The sequence below is a fragment of the Aethina tumida genome, chromosome 1, assembly GCF_024364675.1.
Source record: "Aethina tumida isolate Nest 87 chromosome 1, icAetTumi1.1, whole genome shotgun sequence".
NCBI lineage: Eukaryota > Metazoa > Arthropoda > Insecta > Coleoptera > Nitidulidae > Aethina > Aethina tumida.
The window spans coordinates 68,831,330-68,854,036 of record NC_065435.1 but is presented as its reverse complement, the minus strand read 5'-3'; the positions used below and the strand labels follow the sequence as shown (position 1 = coordinate 68,854,036).

The following is a 22,707-nucleotide window of genomic DNA, read 5'->3' as shown; positions in this document are numbered from 1 at the left end:
TTGATATATAAAACTACATATTTATGGGAATGAAAGTATATAATTTTATTAAATTTAAGTGTTTTGGAAAAACGTTATTTAATTAATTACAAATAAGTCAACAAATTCTGGTTGGACAACATTACTATTCTTTAGTTTTTCATTACTTTCTTTGAAATATTTTTAGAATTTTTGAAGACACATTTATCACTAAAGATATGTACCAGTTATTAAAAAAACTTAGTGTTCATGTGAATTAGCTTAAAAGTTTAAGGTGGTACTGTTGCCTTGCAATAAATTTAGAAAATACAAACAATTTCCTTTTCCTTTTTAATTATAAATATATAGTTACATTGTTCTAAAAAATAATAAAGTTTTTGGTAATATGTCTTGATGATTGTGCAATTAAAAAAATTAAAATGTATAATTTAATTAAATTTGAATGTTTTGGCAAAAATAATTAATTAACTTTAATAAGAAATATACTGAAATGTTCTTGTTGAATTACGTGGGCACTTATAAGTTTTCCATTAAAGACTAGAAAAATAAATTAAATTTTTGTATTGGGCAAGTCTGATTGTAATTTTTTTTAATCCAATCTTTTTTCTCTGAAGTATTTTTATAATTGCTGAAAACATTAATTATCAACAGAGATATGTATCAGGTATTAGAAAAACTTAGTTTTCTAATACTTTTCAAGTAGTTCTGCTACCTTGTAATAAATTTATAAAATGCAAACAATTTCCTTTTCTTGTTTAATTATAAATATATAGTTATACTGCTCTAATAAATCAGGATATTTTTTCGTAATTTTGTATAATCACTATACTTTAGTTACACTGAAAATTTGGGTCAGAGACTTAATGGATAAAACTATGTATTTAAAAGAATGAAAATGTATAATTTTATTAAATTTTAATATTTTGGCAAAAATTATTAATGTTTTTTAATAAGAAGTAAGTTGAATAATTCTTGTTGATTAACGTGACTACTTATACGTTTTCCATACAGATTACAAAAATAAATTGGATGTAAACATGATGTGCGTTTTCCTGTGATCAAAATATCCTTTTGTTTCTCTGAAATATTTTTATAATTACTGAAGACATTAATTATAAACAGAAACATGTATCAGGTATTATAAAAACTTTCATGTGGATTAGCTTAAAAGTTTAAAGTAGTACCGCTGCCTTTTAATAAATGTATAAAATGCAAACTTTTTGCTTTTCTTTTTTAATTACAAATATATAGTTATATTGCTCTAATAAATCAGGAGATTTTTTCGTAATTTTGTATAATTACATTATATTAGTTGTATAGAAAATTTGAGTCTTGATGGTTAAAACTTTACATTTAAAATAATGAAAATGCATATTTTAAATAAATTGTAATGTTTTGGCAAAAGGTATTAATTTACTTTAATTAGAAATAATCTGTAATGTGGTTACTTATAAGTTTAGATTGTTATAACGGTGAAGCATGGTAGTTTTTCCGTAACCAAAAGATCATTTTGTTTCTCTGAAATAATTTTATAATTGCTGAAGACATTAATTATCAATAAATACGTGTAGTATTAGGAAAACTCAGTTTTCATGTAGATTAGCTTAAATTTAAAGTAGTACTGCTGCCCTTTAATAAATTTAGAAAATGCAAAGAACTTCTTTTTCTTTTTTTATTATAAATATATATTGGAGTTTTTTTGGTAAATTTGTTTAATTATAATACATCAGTTACATTAAAAACTTGTGTCAGAGTCTTGATGCATAAAACTGTGTTTAAAAGAATGATAAAAGATATTTTTATTAAATTAAAATGTTTTGGTAAAAGCATATTTTAAATAAAAATAAGTTGAAATATGTTTGTTGAACAACGTTGCTACTTACGAGCTTCCATTAGGCTACAAAAATAAATGAAATTTATATAATTTTATACACCATGTTAAAAATCTGTGGTACGTACAACTGTATATTTATAATAATAAAAATTAGCATTAATTTACTCTCATTAGAAGAAAGGCGAAGAATTTTGGTTAAATAAATCTGTTATTTGTTTGCTAACTTTTTTAATGCAGAATGCAAATTAAAATCATCTTTGACATGAATAAAACGAATTAAATTATTTCGTAGAGTTTTTTCTTGTTCCATAATAGGTCTCAGTTTCTGTGTTTCGAATAAAACCAGGTTTCGTATGAACATACTAAAACGCACCCTTAAGAAACTTGTTCGTACTAGTAGAAAAATTAACCCCATTACCACAATGAAATGCAACGCCGGACCGGCCCACATATCGCCGACAATAACAAAAAGAGAGACCCGGGTGCATCAAAATGATCCGGTGTTTACGTGCACAACTATCGGCGATCAGCTGATCGGGGTGCCTTATCTACGGAATTGCCTGGAGGGGACCGGAGTCGGTTGGGCCCCCCGATCTCGGTGTGTGTGTCCCACCCAAAACAGTAGAATCACGGACGTACGCGGAGCAGGGTCTATGCGTCTAGTCCGCCAGCGCTCGCTTTCAAACGCCGCGAAAACGTCTCGTTCGTAGCGACACGCGACCGTGCCGCACATTATTTCTCTTCAATCCTGAAAATTCCGTCGAGATTGGTGAATCACCCACGCAACGATCGATGTCCGCACGTGTCTGTCGTTCGTAGAGTTTTTCAGCTTTTTTCCATTTGGACTTGGATTCGGGCAAAAGTGACGGGAAAAGTGCACACAACTGATTGATTACTTTGTCGCACGTGCTAATCGTGCCTAGCAAACTGAACGTTGGCCAATTGTGTGTTTTACGTGAAAGTACAAAAATAAAAAAGAACTGGAAAAACAAACATGGATAGGTGTAAGAAAACCTAACCATTTTTGGGTGACGAGTGAAATTGTCCGGTGATTAGCACATGTATACGGGAAATATGGCTTTCTCAATTTCTACTAGTTCGATGTGAAGTTATTGCAATCTAAGACATGTTAAATATGATCATCACCACTCCGTACAGGAATTTCGATGTCAGGGACAAGTCACCACCCAGAATTATTTCGGAGATTAGGAAGAGTTACGCCAGCTGTAACTATCCGAACATCAAGACCAAAATCACAGGTAATGTCCATTTAAATCCAATTATGTGCAATTAAATTGTGATTCATAAATTAATTGAGACAATTTGGTAAAATATTGTGAAACGTTTCCTTTTCAGGTGGAAAATATTATTTCTTTTTAATAACCGACTTTGTTTCTATTTAGGTAATATTGTTTGTAGAAGTCATCAACGCGTATATGTCATTTATATTGATTTATTGAGTTTAAATTTCCAGCAATGAAAGTTGAATTAGAACATATTAAATATTTTGTAGAATGAATTGAATGTATTTTTTGTGTATTCTCTTTATTGTTTATTGTGGGTTGTGTATGTATTTTTTTACATTTTAAACAAACTATTTCTAATCTAATATATATATACAGTAGTGATTATTAAAGGAACTTTTTAAATATTTCAACCATAACTGAAAGTTGTTGTTATTTTATTCAGTATTATAAAAACTACTTCTTATTCTATAAAATATAACACATATTTTTCTAAATTGAACTGGACATAAATATAGCAATTTAATTTTGAACGGGATTTTTAATAATTAAATCTGTTATTTAATTTAATATTAAAATCTTGTATAATATCCTTTCTTATTCTGTAAAATGCTACAAATATGTTTCTGAATTAAGCTGAACATAAATATAGCAACATTAATTTTGAACGTGATTTTTAATAATTAAATATGTTATTTCATTTAACATTAATAATTTGTATAATATCCTTTTTGTTTCATAATACAATTCATCTCCGAGGCATAGATTCGACCTCTTTCCGAATATATGACAAGTCTATATTCATTCCTCCTAAATTAATGAGTTCGTTTAAATATGTAAAATTTTTATGTCGAATTTGGTTATAAACGTGATTCCCCATGTTTTCTATAGGGTTGATGTCTGTAGGTTGGAACAAGCACGACAAAACATTGATACCTTTGTCTTTTAAAAAATCCGTCACAATTTAGGATTTGTGTTTAGGGTCGTATTCATGTTGAAATGAAATGGAAGCAAATTCTTATTTAATATATCCCTGCACATAAGTCAGTCTAAAAGATCCTACTGAGGATACAACAAGAATTTTCTGTTAAATTTAGACTCTTCAGTTAAAACTGGTCCCCACTGTGGTACAGTGATTGTGATTCTAAACAAGTCAAAATTGGACTTTCACATTTCTAGAAAAAACCAGGGTCTTGGGTCGAAGAAACCCCCATCCACTAATCATCTTCTCACAGTCCTTGAAGTAATTTCACCAAGTCCCATTTCCTCCACGTTGATTTTTATTTCAGTTGTATTTTTAATAACTAATCTAAGTAAATTTCATATTTATTATTTTTATTGATTTATTTAGTTGAAGTGTCCAATAACTAAAGTTAAATTAAATTATATTAAATTAAAATTAAATAATATGGATTAAATGCATTTTTTTATATTCTCCTTCTTGTTTGTTGTGTGTTGTGTATGTTTTTTTAAACAAACTAATCTTAATTTAATTTAGAATAGTAAAGAAGTGGTCGTAATTATACCAACTTTTAAAATAATATTAAATTACTATTAATGATTTATACAGTATTGAACTGGAACTTTGAATTTTGAATTGGACTATTAATAATTAAGTCTGTGTTATTTCATTTAATATTAACATTTTGTATAATATCTTAAAACTCGTTGTCACTGTTCTGTGGTCCAATGAATGTGATCCTAAATAAGTAAACATTTTCATTTTAGAAGAAACCAGAGTTTTTCTTGTGTTAATATATTTTGTTGCTATAATTATGACCTTGTGTATACAGATACAATGAGTTTAAATCTTTCATTTGTTAAACAAATAGAACAGGATTTTAAATTATTTTATTAAGTTATTAAGTTTATAATAATTTGAGACTAAATATTTTGAGTTGTCTAACAATTGTAGTCTCTTTACTCATGGACGAAATTATAAATGTTTCTGTTTATGTATACTATAATTATGTAAACAAGCTAAAAAACAATATAAATAAGCATGTTTTTAAAAATACACTGTAATTTTACATTTGCAATTGAAAGGATGTTGTACTCACGAATCACGTTTTCACAATTAATAAAAATTAGAAGTTCATTTAAGTTATCTTAAATATTTGCAAAACACTATAAATTATCGTCCATAAATAGAACTGTAAATTATTTTTGTATTTTGTTTGCTTTTATTGACTGTTTTGTAATATTAATACTTGAAGTTAGTACAAAACATCATTAGTTGAAATGAAAAACAATTTTTGACACGCCGGTTTAATTTCAGTTCAGTATATTCGATTACACTGCCAGTTTTTTGTCAACCACTTCCTCACTACTGCATAAAATATACAGACTGTCACCTAATTACTGTGTCATAATTAAATACCATATTCATGATTCAAAAATGTTTCGTCTTATTTAAACCTGCCTTAGTCAGAAGTTAATTAAGAATTACCCAAATACGTGTACGGTAAAATTTAAAATTTATTTACTTATGAAAAAATCTTAATTTCCCACAATTTTTTGAAATTAAAATAAGAAATTTTATTTACGGGTCGAAGTTGTTTTAAAATAAAGAAGTTATACTCTTTTTTTAACTTTTTTTCTGCAGTTTTAGCGACGATTGCCAAAACAAGAGCCATAAAACAATTACACAAATATCGCCAAGAACAATGGCTTTTTAGGTTTCTGAATTAAAATTAAAGCAACAGAAGTACCCACCCAGATACCCACATTAAATTCATTTAAAAAATTTACATATATTACAATGGGTTGCACATAAATCACAATTGATATTCTGCCGTTTTTTATAACATGGGAATTTAAGAAATCTAAATAATATAATTTGTGTTTGTTCCTCGTGAGGGAAATTCGTTGGAAATCTTGAATAATATATAAATGTCAAGAGAAAGATCAATATGGGATAAAAATCAATTGCACGGACGATAATGGCAGATTTTGTTGACGCTACCAGATGATTAAAACACAATTTAAGCCGACACGATAGAAAACAACGGCTTGAGTAATGTATTCATAGAATTTAAACCGGCATGAATGTTATTAACACCATTTAACTTATATCAACCATAAAACGCTGAATAAACAAACATCGAAATCGTGAAGTAATAATTCCGATTCCATATCCTGTCGAATTAGAACGGGCGTCGTGTGGTACTGACATCCAAATGAAATCGCTCTTTATTATCAAGAAAGCCGTTTAATTATAGAAACAAACAATTGCCACGACAAAAGGTCGACGAACTTGTGCAATAATTACGACAAATTAAAAAGCTGGCAGCGTCCTCGAAATCATTATTAATTATCGATCGATTATATAATTTTTAACAACAATTGCCCATAAACACTGTGAATTTATTAACCACACAGTTTTTATATGGCACGCAGTGTCAAGATTTATAGAAGTAATTAATTTTGTTACCAATGGAGTCCGTTACCAGCATCCAATTACCAAATAAATTTACATGAGGAAGCCTCCTCGGTCCGAAGACCGAAGACAGTTTCAAAATCGAATAAACGTTATGAATAAAATTCTATTAAATTAAAGTTTTAAGACGCACCTACAACAGGATAAACCGATTATCAGATCCAATTGTGTTTCGCAGATGTTGAAAAATTAAGAAGCGCAGAGAGAAACTTGATCTCTGGCCTGGACAATTGTATATAAAACAGAAAGTGCAATAAAATCCGCTAATAGTGGGAAAGGCTGGTCGATAATTCATTTTAGAAAATTGCCACAGATCTTAGTGATGATCAACTCGGCAACGGAACAACATCGATTGTGTTTTCGGTGGCGAGATCCTTTCCACAAACGACCGCAACCAGTCACCTTAGTCGAACCAAATAAACAACAAAACAATAGTTCGACTTATGCCTCATCTGAAATTGATTTACATTAGTGGTTCAGTTCCCGCAACCAAATTAGGAAATCCGCGACAGGACAATTTTCTAAGGAGGCGTACCACACGGCCAGAACATTTACAAAAAAAAAAAAAAAAAATGTGGTTTATGTAATAAAGCTATGTCCGATTTGAACTAATAACAGCTCAGGGACTCTCGAACCAGTTTGCTGTTAATGTGGCACTTAAACGCTCTGCTAGCCGGGAAAATTAATTTGCGAGGCGTAATTCAATCAGCGACGTATTATTTTAGCGTATCTGTTATTCAAATTAGACGTATTGCAAACGACCAAGATTCGATTAATATACGTGCAACGCAAATTGTCGTTTTACGCACGATCTAGACTTTCTCAGATATGATCTAATATGTCAGGCACTGTTCGAAGTAGATCAAGTCCACCTTTGTACGTTTTTGTTTGAATATTGATAGGGTGATTAGAGAATCTGTGGGAAAAGTTGTTTGGTTGGAATTGTTGTGTTTGTGGACCATCTGATAGATGTAACAAGTCTGGATATTTCAAAATTTAATTCATTGGGTTCTTTCGAAAATCATGTGTTCAGTTATGTGTTATAATGTTGATGAGTTAATTGAAAGTAATTATTATACTTAATTACCAACTAAAAGGGCAACAAGAATAAAATTGGCTAAAATATAAGTTGCCACGTTGTCTGCTCTTGTTTCTCTTCCATCATCAATATGTAGAACTTTGTTTACAAAAACTGTTCTTGGACATAACCGTTCAAACCTACAAATTGATTTAAAGTGGTGAGCTACTAGAGAGGCGACATCTTCTAGCAGGCAAATTCTTAAGAATTCATGAAAATCTTATGTTTACCCTAGTATTTATCAGATTTAAAAGTTACCAGGTGCTTTAAAAAATCTTTTGTTTTTGTTTCTCTTCAATTAACAATGTATATATGTAGAACATTGGTTAAAAATGTGTAGTCTTAGATACAACATTTAAATCTGTAAATTGGTTTAAAGTGGTGAGCTACTGAGAAATCGACATCTTCTGGCAAGCTAGTTTTCATGATTTTATTAATATTATACTGTTAATTATAAGATTTAAAAGTTATAAGTTAATTTATAAAGTCTTCTGTTTGTGTTTATCTTCCAACATCAATATTTGGAACCTTGACTATAAAAGATGTTCTAGCACACAAACTGTATTTGTAAATTAGTCTAGTGGTGAGCTACTAACATGTTGACATCTTCTAGCAAGCCAATTTTTAAGAATTTAAGAAAATCTAATGTTTATTCATATTATCCTAATAACTGTAACATTTTAAAGTTACCAACTGTTTTGTTTCTCTTTCAACATCAGTATTTAGAATTTTGTTTATAAAATGTGTTCTTAGACAATGTTTAAAAGACTAAATTACTTTAGAGTGGTGAGCTACTAATAAGTTGACATTTTCTAGCAAGCAAATTTTCCAGAATTTAAGACTATCTATTGTTTATTCATCTTACTCATCCAATTAATTATAAGATAAGTAGCAAACTTATAATTCTTTAAAGTATAAGTTAACATATGCATTTGTTCCTCTTCTAACATTAATTAATGGTTCTTGACACTACCATTTAAATACGCACATCAGTTTGAAAGGGCAAGTTAATAAAAGATTATGAAGTTAAAATCTTTTAGAATGAAAGCTTTCAAAAATTTTACAGAATCTTGTGTTTACTTTACAAGTATGATTTAAAACTTAGAGATGTAAATCTCTTCGTTGTCAACCTGTTTTATCCATTAAAACCCAAAAAGTTATTATACAAAAAATTTATGATCCGCCGTATAATAACAATTTGATGAAAACTTGAATGATGGAAACTATGAATGGTAGTAACATTTAAAAAATGATTCAAAGATTTGGCTGCAACGTTTTACATAGATTATTTATAGTAGTATCTGTCATAAGTTCTCCCTTTAATCCTCAATGAAATTACGGTTCCATTTGTGTGTGTTGGAATTTTTAAGCGGGGCGAGACCAAGACGGTACCGGTCGGGTGCTGATGGATTTGAGAAATGTACCCCGGGTGTCGCATGACAATGCCACCACCTTTGTGTGCCGCTCGGCGAGTGGCTTTTTTGTCAAGATTAGGACAAAGACTTATAAATCTTATCGATACCCACATTCACCGATGACGGGTAGCCAGATGAGGCTCGCATCTCTTTAATGTTTAGTAATTTCACGATTTACAAATTCAGTGAGTCATTCGAGTGCAATCCGGAACCGTTCAATGCTATCGATTTCCACAACGCCGATAAATATCTAATAATCAATACGGACGATTTTTCCGCTCGTTCATTGTTCGGACATGGATAATCGTGAGCGGTGAAAGTTTCGCAACCTATTAATAAGCGTGTGTAACCAGTTATCGGAACGCTTAATCAAGACAATTTGCAAATTGTCTTAAGTCACAATTGCCGATCCGTTCGGTCCGTGGCGACTCGACCTTTCCCACGTGGGGCACGAGCTAGCCGAGAACGGTGTCCTTTTCATCGCATCGAAGACGTTGCGTCAACACAAAGACAAATACGATCACACGATCCGATAAAGGGAACGGTCCGTGTCAAGGATGTCATCCGATTTTGTTTCAAATTTTCCATCGGCTATGTAAAACGTTTTACAAGCGTTATTTGTTATTGTTATGACGGAAGGCTGATTTTACTGCCGGATGTTGCCGTTTTCTCACCTCGTCTATTAAAATCAATTAGCATTTCTTTGCCACCGGCATTGTAGTGCGTCTGGATTGTGGCCCCATTGTACCGGTACCTCTGCACACACAAAAACCTTCACGCACAATTACACATTAGGCCGTTTGCTTACTGCCCTCCAAAGGGCTCGACCAGCAACATCATAGGGCCACTTATACCTATTCCTACCGCGTTGCCAAGTCAATGTAATTCCTAGTGGTAATAGTAATGAACAAAAAATGGAAAATTCCTAAATTTCTTTTCAAGGTTTTATAATTGAAGGAGCATAAACAAGAAAACCCAATTGGCACTTTTGAAATCTTTTATTATTTCAGCTATAAATGTCAAATAATAAAAGAAACAAAAGGATTTAATTGATTGGAATATTATTTGTAGTATTTCCTTTTTAATTACAAGTATATATATATATATATATATATATATATATATATATATACAGTAAAATATACCAACATCAATACTAGCAGGAATAAAATCATCCAGCTATTATAATTAAAATTTATCAGCAAACTATGATCACAGTAAAATGAAAAATTAGTAATAAAATAAAAATTTATATCTTTATCATGTCACCGAAAATCGAAGGAGTATGTATCATCATTATATTAGTGAGCAAGGCAGAATGGTCAAAAACCTAGAATCTTATTTAGAAGTGAGAAGAGTAAGAAAGAAAAGAACTTGAGATCTAATTAGTTGTAGTAGAACAAAAAAATTGTTTTTTAATGATATTATCTTAAAGTATCTTTAAAAGTGACAAAATTTTAGAAAATCATTAAACAATATCACTCAGCCTTTTGCCAAATATTATCAAGAAATAAAATAAGAAATAATAAAATAAAAATGAATATGATCGAATCAGGGAAAAGGTATATAAATCGAAAATCTAGAGCCTTATTTATAAGTTGGAATCAAAGAGCAAAAAATAATCCAATCGTATATAACTAAATTATTAATTTTTGACATACTCAACAAAGGTTACACATCAAGAAGATTAGAACAGAAATAACGTCAATGTTAGCAGTTAAAAAGTAAAATAAAAAACGTCTTATAATGATACTTACTACCTTAGAATATCTCTAAAAGGGAGTAGGGAGAAAATCTAAACTCACAATTGAATAGTAAGAAAGAAAAGAATTTAGAAAATCGTTAAACCGTATCACTCAGCCATTTATTCACAAAATATCATCAAGTAGTAAAATAAAAAGTTAGTATATAATGAATATCACCAACACAGTAAAAAAAAACAGATAAAATTGAAAATAGAGAATCTTATTTATAAGTTAACGGTAACAAAAGAGTCTAGTTGTATATTTTTCATTTTTTATCAATTATATTTAATTAAGAGCACACATCAACAAAATTAATTGTATTGGTTGCATGTTGATAGTGAAAAAATAAAATAAAATATGTTTTTGTAACGATATATTTATTACCTTTAAAAGGAAGCAAAGTGAAAATCTAGACTCTCATTTATTAGTCAGAATTGAATGGTATGAAGCAAAAGAGTTTAAGTGATTAGAATATTAATTTTAGCCATTTATCTTCCTATTTCTTCAATTCTGAGTACTATAGCTATAATACAAGCTATAAGAACAAACTTAACGTCAACGTTAGCAGTGAAAAAGTAAAATAAAACCATGTTTACTATCTGAAAGTAACCTTGAAAGAGATAAGGTTTAAGAAAATCATTAAAAAAATATCATCGAGCCATTATAACTAAAATTGACCAGCGATTTAAGAAATTAGGTGCGATAGCAATAAAGGTAAAATTATCACTACCAGGAAACACAATGTGCCTCTGACAGCCAAACAATAACAACAGATAACAAAAACTGTCTCGAAGACGCGCCTAATGAATATTGAAATTGGACACGCATCCAATCTACCGGAGAAAAACCGGGTTACGTAGTCCGACATCTAGACGAGCTCCAGACACTGTTATTATTACGGTCGTCCAAAAATTTCAATTAACATATTCATAAAAAGCGCGCACACAATGGTCATAATTGTCGGGGGTTAGTTATACCGTAATCATCGTCGGGAACAACCAAACGACTCGCATAGTTTAGTAGGACCATTTGAGTTTTGGGGTGGTCTTTTGCCGGAACGAAATTTACGTTGATCGTTAATGAGAATGAATATTGTCAAGTCGGAATATAATTTATTCAGCATGTTGGTACAATAAAACATGTGAATGATCGCTGTTGTGTTATCGCAATTGTTTGTTTGCAAATGACACATATGCCCGAGCGTATCATTAACTCGGTCTTTATTTACGAGACTACCAATTAAGCCATCAAGAAAAATTCAGCAGACTAATAACGATTATGGGCCATTGAGATTTTTTATTCGGACGACACAACTGGTCTTTTGTGATCTGTATCTGAGGACAAAAAAAATTGTATAAAACACGAAAACAGATTACGAACGATTACTATTAATTAAGGACAAAGCAATTACCACACCAATTTCTGACTCCGGTTAAAAATATGTAATTACACGTCCGACAAAATGCGGCCGATTATAAAGTTAGCATTATTATATGCAGATATACCGAAGTAAAACTACTTTTAGTTTCACTTTGACGTTTCACAATTACCACATTACGCTGGAATAATAAGATTTTATTAGATAATGGGTGTTTGTCTTTAACAATTACCGCAATCGAATGCTTCTGCAGATTTATTTTGAAATTCGATTAAATTTCAACCTTTCAAAACTTGCAAAACCATGAGAATGATTTCCACCGGAACAAATAGCCACCATGTGATAAATCAAATAGGTTCTAGGGAGAACATATCTGACTTAGTAACAAATCCTAATATTGACCCTCTATTGACTGTGCCCCGATAGTAGACAACAGAGTTGTCCATTTGTCAAAGCCAGTAAATGTCTTTTTAAGTGCCTTTGTGCCAAATAGACGGTTAATTTTCCCGCGTAACTCGTCATGCAACCCCCCTAAGGGTCTAATCATCCCGGGTGCTGTGAGCCTTAAAAAATTTGCAAGACCCTAATTACAAATGATTTTTTTATATCTTAGTATGATGAAAAAACATTTTAGCAAGGGTTTCAATTGAATTTTTCAATGTTTTCCTATAAAGATTTATTTGAATAATTGTTGAATGATTTATCCAAGTACAAATGTGTTCAAAAATCAGCTTAAAGCAACAAAAGCGACACGTCGCGTTTAGAGCACGTCTGAAGAAGATGCTGTAAGTAATGAAGGTGCATGATTTTGGTTACGTTGGTTTAAAATTGGCAATGATTACATTGAAGATGAACATCAAGACCATGCCAAACTGTGTACCAACGAAAAAATATGCAATATCACGGGCAAAATCCTCGTGGAGCATGTTTAAAAATTGGCCAGTCTTTAAATTGGGTTGAATCAACTGTTATGAAGAGACTTTATAGCCTAATATTGAAGAACACAAATGGATTCCTCATAAACTAAGTAGAGATAACAAAATTAGTTGATTGACAATTGCCAATTGCTCTCCCTTTACGAAACACATATGAGTCCTTCCACCGGTCTGGAAAATGGATTGAAGATGGAACAAAAAGTCTCAACTCAAGAAAGATTTTGATGATCACATGCTGGAATTTTAAATATTGACTTCTAAGAAGCCAAATAATGTTTACAATTGTCTACTGTTGGCAAATTGAAAAACTTAAAGACGAACAATAGAAAAGACGTTCAATTTCTTCATGACAACACAAGACTACATATTATTTTAAAGTCTCAAAGGAAAACTTTGAAATGTTCAATGGAAAAATGTACTTCATGGTTCAAATATTTGTCATGAAAGTTAATGAAAAATGTACTCAAAGACTCTTTAGTCAATAGAAGAGACGTTCTTATTCTTCATGAGTCATAGTTCAGATATTCATCCATGTAAATATTATTTATTTTTGTCATTGTCCAATTTTTTACTGAATTCTGAAAAAAAAAACGTTAAAACTGAGATTTATTCTTCTTTAGTTCAAGAACCAAACACTTACTTTTAGTGAGATGACTTTGTAGAACGTTAGCAAACAATTGTTGATTAATTATAATCACCATTTGGTGATTATTTTGTTGAATAAAAGTTAACAATATAAATTATTAATACAACTTTTTTCTAAACCTAACATTTAGAACACAATGGATGTGCAAATTTATTGTAACGATTCAAAGTTGTACCAATTAATTTGTCCAAAAACAATTTACTTTACTGCAACATTTTTATTAATGTCTGGGCAGTAAAAATTCAACGTACAAACAAGAATATGAAGTTCAACTGTAAAAAGTTGACATGATTGGGATAAAACCAGATAAAACAGTAACAGTAAATTAAAAAAGGTTACAGGAACCTTAACTGTCTTTTAAAATTGAACATTAAGGATAAAGAATAGAGCCCATTATGTATGAATGCAATTTTTTCAATGTTTTATGTAAAATTAGTGTATAATATATGCGACTATTTACTTATTTTTATCATACATTAAATATTAATTTTGACTAAATTTGTGTTTAATTGTTTCAGGTTAGTAATCGTTGATTCAACAACAAAGGTAACCCAAAAATGTGACTGCAATTTGCAATAATGGAATTGTTATGCAACTGTCGTTCTTGAATTATGTTTATTTATTGTATATTATTTATAAACTCCATTCATAAAGTACGTAATCTTAATAAATTCGACCTTTATGTCAGTAATTTGTGTTAAAAATTGCCGTACTTTTTGCACATCCTTGACCAGTTTCGTCTCGCCCAAAAGATATCCCGTTGATTTTTTATCATATCTTCCAATGATAATTGTGTATGCTTATTATTATCACTAACCCAAATAAATATTTGTGGGCGAATTGGATGATAACGAGATAATTAAGAGCTAAAGTCTTGAATCAGCATTATTTGTTTAGAGATGATTTATAGAAAATTAAACACATTCTATTTTATCATTGTAGTCAATATTTCAAAAATTCGTAATTTAATAAGTTATTTAAAATCGTATTTTCTCCGTTTTATATGTAAACCAATTAAATGCAATTGATATTATATTTTATAATAATTAAATAGCTTTCTAGTACAATAAAATGGTCTGACATTGGAAACAGTATGGCAGCTAACACTTATCAAATTTGATCCGCTCTGTTTAGGATTTTTTAAAGCTCAATTAACTCGTAATTTATTTGTTGCTTAGCGTAATCACTAATTTAATTAAGCATTTATATTCGCCTTATTACCTCTAATAATTCTCTCGTTTGGTGTTGGTTTATATCAGTTTTACAAAAAATCGATATGTGACAAATGACCAGTGAAGTGTAATGTTAGAAATCAAGGACTGGACGATTACTGAGAAAAAGTAAAGGAGCCATTGTTGTTGTGCACGTCGGTGGGAAATAAATATGCGAGGTTATTAGGCAAATGTTAGAAAAACGGATAATCATAAATAAGTACTGCTTTGCAAGATTTTTCTGTAATTTTGTGTAATTCCCTCTCGCACCTACATGCAATTGCGCATTAATATTATTTCAAGGAACCTCATAAAAACCATTTAGCACTGACGACGGTAAATATTACTATGAATGTTAAAATTGTAGTACCACCATTCTGAATTTTATATATAGTAAGATTATTTACATCTCAAATCATTCGCGAAGTGACCTCCAAGCAAAGTATATTTAGACAGTAACCGACATGGGAGACATGTGGTGAATAATAGATCTGACTGGACCGGTGATATGTAAATTGCTCTTTTTTTATGTTGGCTGGTCGAATCCTTTCGTACGGTCTTCAAAACCACTTTCGCTAGAAGTCACCTAGACTTTGTGCCAATAACACACATTCAAGTTTTTCGCCGGTCATAAAAAACGATGATGAAAGTGATCACACCAGTCCAAAATGAAAAATGCATCTAAAAGGAACGTAATTAAAACTTCCTACACAACGTTTTACTAATGGCAAGGTTAGCGCTCTCTTAAAAACACCATTGTTTGTTGAATATCGAAGAAAAAATGGTGGAGCGTTGTTCTAAACTTATTAGATAGATTCGTTCCGTTGATGGCAATCTCAAAAAACATGAAAGGAATCAGGAACTAATTTGCCGTGTGTAACTACTTTCAATTATATCCCATGGCTTATTAATTACCCCTCTTCGTTCGTTAATCACAATTAACTATTAGGTGGAATACACAAGGCAACGTGAAATGATACTTTAATTATTACTCTTTGTAAAGAAACACCAAACTTTTCTGTGTTTTCAGCCCATTCATCTGGCCTTGCACAAGTCTAACTGATAATGCACCACCTTGAACACGTCTCAATTCAATTTATCTGAATCCAGGCTCTCATCGTGCAATTAAAATCGCTCCATCGACACAGACGTGTGTTGTTATGAAGCGAAAAAAAAGCGTTAAACAATATATTCATTGATTCTCATAAGGCCACCGTTTCATTTTTGCATCTCGCATCTGCTGCCCGTGTTTGCGCCATCGGTCTTTCTTATCGGACAGGCCATCGCGGCATTTCGCTTTTGTTTATCGGAAATATACGGCATGGGAACGGACGTAAAATGGCGATTTTGCAACTCGTGCATTTCCATCTTAACATTTAGCACATCTGCCTCGACACCGGCGATTCATTAGCCGACGCGGCAATTTGTCCATCGTTTATCGAACGCAACATTGTAGCAGCGCTTCGCCTTGATGTTGCTGAATGCGGTCGAAATCAATCGAACCTGGATGCCGTCTAATCGATTTCGAATTGAACGTTGACGTTATGAAAGAGCAGAGACGCGAGTGGCAAGCACGTAATTTAGTGCAAATGCTATCACGTTATGAATTTTTCCAGCTTCTGTTCATCACTGCCGTGTCTTCCTTTTGCCTTTTAAATGAGGAGGAAGGATACGTGTTAGATTAGAATTGAGATGTAGTCTTCCTTTTGATCACTCTCCGACTCGTTTACTGTATATTTTGTGGAAGTTTTTTCCAATGGCACAGTGACTCGGGAGTAACAGTTGATAATCGCTTTTAGTTCAAACACACCTATTTTATGACTTTATTGTTTGAAAAACTACAACCATTGTCATTTTGAAAGGTAAATCTCTTGTTTCTGTCCACCAGTGTAAATAACACGTTGATCATGACTTTTTGGATCACCTAAGGATTGAAAAAATTGGTTATGTGTTTATTCTATTGTAATTTGTTATGGTTTACGAAGTACCAAAACCAACATTAATTTAATAATCGAATATAATCGATTACAAAAACCATATAATACAAAGAAGGTAACCTTGATTTCTTGTAATATTATGTTTTGCATATCAACCTATCCCATTCAGCAATCACTCAACAGAAACAATAGTTGAACTTGTCCACAATACACATTATTTACAATTCACAAACAAATTATATGTCATTGAATTTAATAATTTGTGTGGTTCAACATTATAGTTCCTCCATTATATTGTGTCAGTAGCCTCTTGAAAAATCCGAGATGCTACATGAAAACGACTCGTGAGAAATGTTCATTAAGAGCAAAATCCTTGCCGCAGTTCTAACCTGACCTTTCGACTAATGTGCATGTGTATCTTCAAAGAAGATCATAACCGTTGTAATGGCACAATACTGCATAACGTCAAACAATGTGTGATCAAAGCTGATTTGATTGCTGCCGCAATTAACCGCGATCATTTAGAGAGCACAACAAGTACATGACCCACTGAAGAGTTTACCACCAATATCTGGTACTCTCGTCGACCCGCAACAGCGTAACTAACTTCCGTTGAACAACTTCCCATTGAGCAGTTCCGACACGGATAATTTATTGTCGCGATTTTGCGACACCGATTTCCACCAGGCACGTTTCCTTCTCGAAATGGTAAGAATGGCCGGGATGCACCAGTTCAGGTTCCTTTTGTTCACGTCTGAATTATGGTTAGCAGAACAGTGAAAGTTACACGGTTACTAATTGCATAATGGACGCGTACATTACGCTTTGTAAACATCAGAACTGGCGGTCGTTAGCTCCGTGGGTCGCTGCTGAAAATATATAGAAGTACAATAACGTTGTTGTTCACTCCGTCAATGACGGCGAAGTTGACGGATTAATGGAAGGAACAAATGCTATTTTTACCATCGAACCGCTTTTATGACTGCCACGTTTGCCGCACAATTACAATTATCTTAATTAAATGCCACCACATCCTTTCCAAGAATGTTATGAGGTGACTTCTGTTTTTAAACGATAAAAACGTTTGGAGGATTTCCCATTCCAAATGCAGATGCGTCCGATTCGATTAAATTCTTGTTGAATTTCGCAGGATGCGATGAGAAATCCGTCCGTAACTTGCACCTTTTAAAACTGTGACTATAGCTGAATAAATGACTTTGGAAAGCAAAAAAAAAAAAAAATAATGCACTTCCTGCATTATACGAAGATTATTAGGAAACTGAATGGAATAAGAAACGTTTGTTCGAAACTTGTTTATGAAACTCCGGTAAGTGTATTTGCACATTGCCATTATTTTAACAAAGCACCATGAAGAAAGTAAATGTGTTTGAAAACAATGCACCAATTTATGTTTATTAACAGTGGCGTAGATCCAGACGTCCTTTATTTGTATTATTATTGAGTTTTCTACGATTTTCTATATTGTATTATTATTATTCAGTGTGCATTGCCAGCGTATTCCGGTTTAATTGTAACTCATTATTCACAATGACAACTCATTAAAATGGGAGAAAATTGAAAGTTTTAAATGATTACATATTCGATATCTATATTATAATTAAGATAATTGACCGTGTAATTCTTGCAAGGTTTTTGCCAAGCGCGGCTCAGCATGAAAGCGACATTTTGCCTCACGAAAGAGGAAATTCAACTATGTAGATGAGGAAACTATGAATAGGCAATTGTCCAGATGAAAAACGGAATTTGTTCGGAATGTAAGGAAATCAAAAGAGAATAGGAAATAATTTCTCCTCGATTTCGATGTTTTATAAAAAAAAAAAGATAAACAACGCATTGTTCCTTGCGCACATAATTGAGTATTTCATTGTGGTATCCAACATTTGCTCATTCTTATCCAAATTGGTAAAGTGTCTGATTAGTTTCTAGGTATAGTTACACAAGTACCACCATTATCAATAGGCCAGAGTCAACAGGGAATGTCTTATCGGTTTCGAACAATGCACCGTTTTACATTTCCAATTCGTCCTGCATCAATTCCTTCCGTTCGCTCCGATATTGTGACCCGACACGTTGACACATTGCTCGTAAAGCCTTACCTGGCGCAAATTGAAGTCAATTGTCCGCCTCCGACTAACGATTAATTAACCGAGCAAGTGGATTAAGTGATTTATGGATGGGTGTTTATTAAAGGGCCGAGTGATACACTTAAGCATGACACTGTTTTTCGGTCCCGCACGTGAAAATATCTCATGTCTAATCGCTTCTAATGAAGTTGTCTGGTATGTTTAGGTCAATACACTTGTCCAATCAAACGTTTTACGTATTTAACAGTAAAACACCGATTGATCACGTAGTCCTTTGGAAATGTCGAGACGATAAAAGTAATGCACGTAATGCCGAAATTGAGTCATACGTTTTCGAAGTACCGAGCCGTTTTTTCAAAACCGTGAATGGCTAATTTGCGACGTGGGAATTACACGGCCGGAAAACTAGTTTTGGTCAAAGTGATAACAGCATAATTGGATGGAGTGCCTTTATTATTATTTTTTATTACTTTCAGTTTCACATGATCCGTTTAATGTAAACGGCTCGTTACCTTGGTACTAAAACCATGGGACTTGGAATTGTTTTGCGGCACAGAAAACGAATGGAAAAACTGTTGCGTATAATTTACATGCGGTGTGAAATATTTTACACGCATTCGTTCCGTTGCCTAATTTGGCACATGAAATGGATAATGAACCGTAAAACGGATCGACTAAATCACCTTGTTATTCACACTTATTCAATAATTCACGCAACTGTGATTTTCAAATGGTGCACCTTTTGAAGAAGGTATATTTTATCAAAACTTTACACCTTGTTGTCATTCAGTTCAATATTTGAATTGAGTTTTTTAATTTCACAATTGAAGCCTAAGTTGTTGTTTACAACCTTGTGACGTCACAACAGAAGAGTTTATGGAAATTGTTGTGTTTTTGATGGATTAGGCACCTCGTAAATCAAATTTCATGTAGACAATTAACGTTATTATGAAATAACTGATAATGTGTCAAATTGTTCATAATTTAATAGTTTATTACAAGAGGAACATAAAATGTTTGAACATGAAATGTAATGGCTAAATTAAGTTCTATCGTTGCATGAAAATAGATTTTGTACATATTTAGACATGTTAAAGTTGACCAAAAATTCCTTTTACGCACACTCAACACAATCATGATTCTTCTTTTTTTAATAAAAACAATTATGAATATTATGAAAAGCTTGGAACTTTTTAAAATTCTTAATTACTTTCGCCAAATCTGTTGGTACTGCTGGTAGCTCATAATTGTAAAATATTGTTTTATGACAATCATAAAATTCTAAATTGACTAGACTGCTGACAATCATATTATTGTGATAATTAGTTGTTTCTATTTTATTAATAATTGTGCCACATTTATTAATTGTGAAGATGAAAATTTTGAAATAAAAAATAGAAGAATATAAAATGCATAAATAGTTATCAAAGAAAGAATAATAAGAGTAATTGTTAGTCAGGTAAACCTATAAAATGTAGTTATAAAATTATGAAGTTTACTATAGAAGGAAAACGTGGATAAAAGATCAATAGTATTTTAGGTGAATACTACATAAAAAAGAGACTTAATAAATGGTACTCAATTAAAAATAAGAATATTTATTATCAAAATCATATAATTATCACCAATTTTAACTAATAAAATTGTATGGTTGTCAAAAACAATATCTTAAAGCTAAGAGTTATCAGTGGTACTAAACGCTTCGAGCAAATTAATGAATAACATCAAAAAAAGGTATAAGTTTTTAGAATATTGCAAATTATATTGAATTAGTGGGTGCAAACGAGGTAAAAAATTCATTCAACATTCAGCAACGAATCTTAATTTTGCCATTAAACTTTATGTATAAACTTTTTATGGAGCTTTTACAATAAACCAAACACATTTTCTGTGTTCCAGTTGATATGAAATTTAATATAACTGGTATATAAAACATCAAAAACACAACAAATCACTTTCAGGAAACTTCATTCTTATGTGCTCAATAACAAGATATATTAAAGTGGTCCTTTTATAGCATACACCTTGTATGTTGTTGTTTACACATTTGTGACGTCATAACAAAAAAGTTTGATGCTACATGTTCATAAAAGGACAACATTAACAAATAACATTAAATACAAATAAAAAATAAAATTAAAAAAATATATTTTTTTCTACATAATATAATGTTATTTTAATATTTGAATAAAGTTACGATAAATACGATATAGTAGTATTTGTGGTTTACACTTCTGCGACGTCATAAAAAAATAAATTATAAATAAGAATCTAAATTAAACTTAAAATACATGTCTTTGATGTAAAGTTTAAGGGCACGTATAATTGGACCCTCTTGAGGAAAGCACTCAAAAGCTCCGGAGAGTCATAGTGAAAGTTTATTGCCTCATAAAACCAGGAAAGATTTTACGACGAAATTAATCGGCTTCACGAAAAGACGAAAATATTTACTCAATAATAATAAAGTGAAATTTAAGTACTATATGGTCGAATAAGTGGTTTCGGGTTATATAATAGAATCTTTTGTGTGTGTTTATGATGCTTTTAATAAGAAAGAAATCAACTATTTATACTTTTTGCTATATTTAGAAATAACTATAATTTATAATTAGATTTAGTTGCCTACATAATCAGATGTTTAATGTCGTTAGTCCAACAAGAGGTAATGATCACTTCCTTAATATGGATAAGAAATTATATTGGGGTTGGATTATGCCCATAAATATTACTGTAAATTTTTGTAATGCTCCCACAAAGTCACGTCGTCCACATTAATCAAAGGATGTGAAAAATACTTTTAATCTTATCTCATAAGCATACATGATTTACAAATACTTAGCTGCTACCTTGAAAATTACCAGATATTTTCATGTAGGTGTCCCGAACTAATCAGATTTAAAAACCACACAAAATAGAACTATTTAATTTTTCGCCAAAAGCATAGATTCGTTATGGACAATTTTTTAAACAATGGTCTTAGTTAAATGATTGTTGATCAGCGTCTGGCTTCATCAACATATAATAGGGATAGTTAATATGCACAAATTATCTGTTACATTGGCTGGAAATATTACTATAATTGTCCTTTGTCTTTTTCCGTTGAGTCCGACGCAAGAAGAAGCGATACGTCTGGGTGCGGCTAATGTTTTTTAATGGCATTGAACAAGCTAATGACACGAACAAGAGTTCGCATAAATTATTTATGGTTTAATATCGATAATGGTTATGTGGTATTCTTTCTGATTTTTAATTGAACTTCCCTTTAACAACTAAACTACATCCATTATTTGATTCAATCACAGTTTATCGGGGGATTCGCCGAATTCATCTCTTAAGAACCTTTGTACAGTTACACAAATATTAATATCATTCCACAAATATCATTTAAACCAAGTAATCACTAGGTTTCCCTTTCAGCAACCTATAATTATCCGATTTGCGCCCGTGAAATTAGGAATTTACAATTGATGACGTTCCAAACATATGAATAAAAATGTTTTTCAATTCAATTCCGGTTAAAAAGCTGAATGAAAACCTTCACTTCTACTAGCTAATTAAATTGCAGTTTTAGAAATTAAACACGTTCGTGTCATAAAGAAATAAAATAAACGAACATGTAACTACTTATGCTAAGTCTACGTAACACATTGTTATGTGTGATTAAAAAGCGTCCGATTTTATTGAATAATAAACAATCCGTAACAATGTTTAAAATTCAACAATCAAGAAAAGAATCTTTGTAGGTTGCGCTTTCAGTATTG

General features: G+C 31.5%; 1 protein-coding gene across 1 annotated transcript in view; it reads left to right on the top strand.

The window, feature by feature from the left end:
* Positions 1-2,443: 2,443 nt before the first annotated feature.
* Positions 2,444-22,707, top strand: part of LOC109599923 (uncharacterized) — a 47,549-nt gene continuing 27,285 nt past the window's right edge. The window contains exon 1 of the mRNA XM_020015977.2: positions 2,444-3,072. Coding sequence (XP_019871536.1) covers positions 2,940-3,072 — 133 coding nt within the window. The 5' untranslated portion in view covers positions 2,444-2,939. The remainder of the gene's footprint in view (positions 3,073-22,707) is intronic.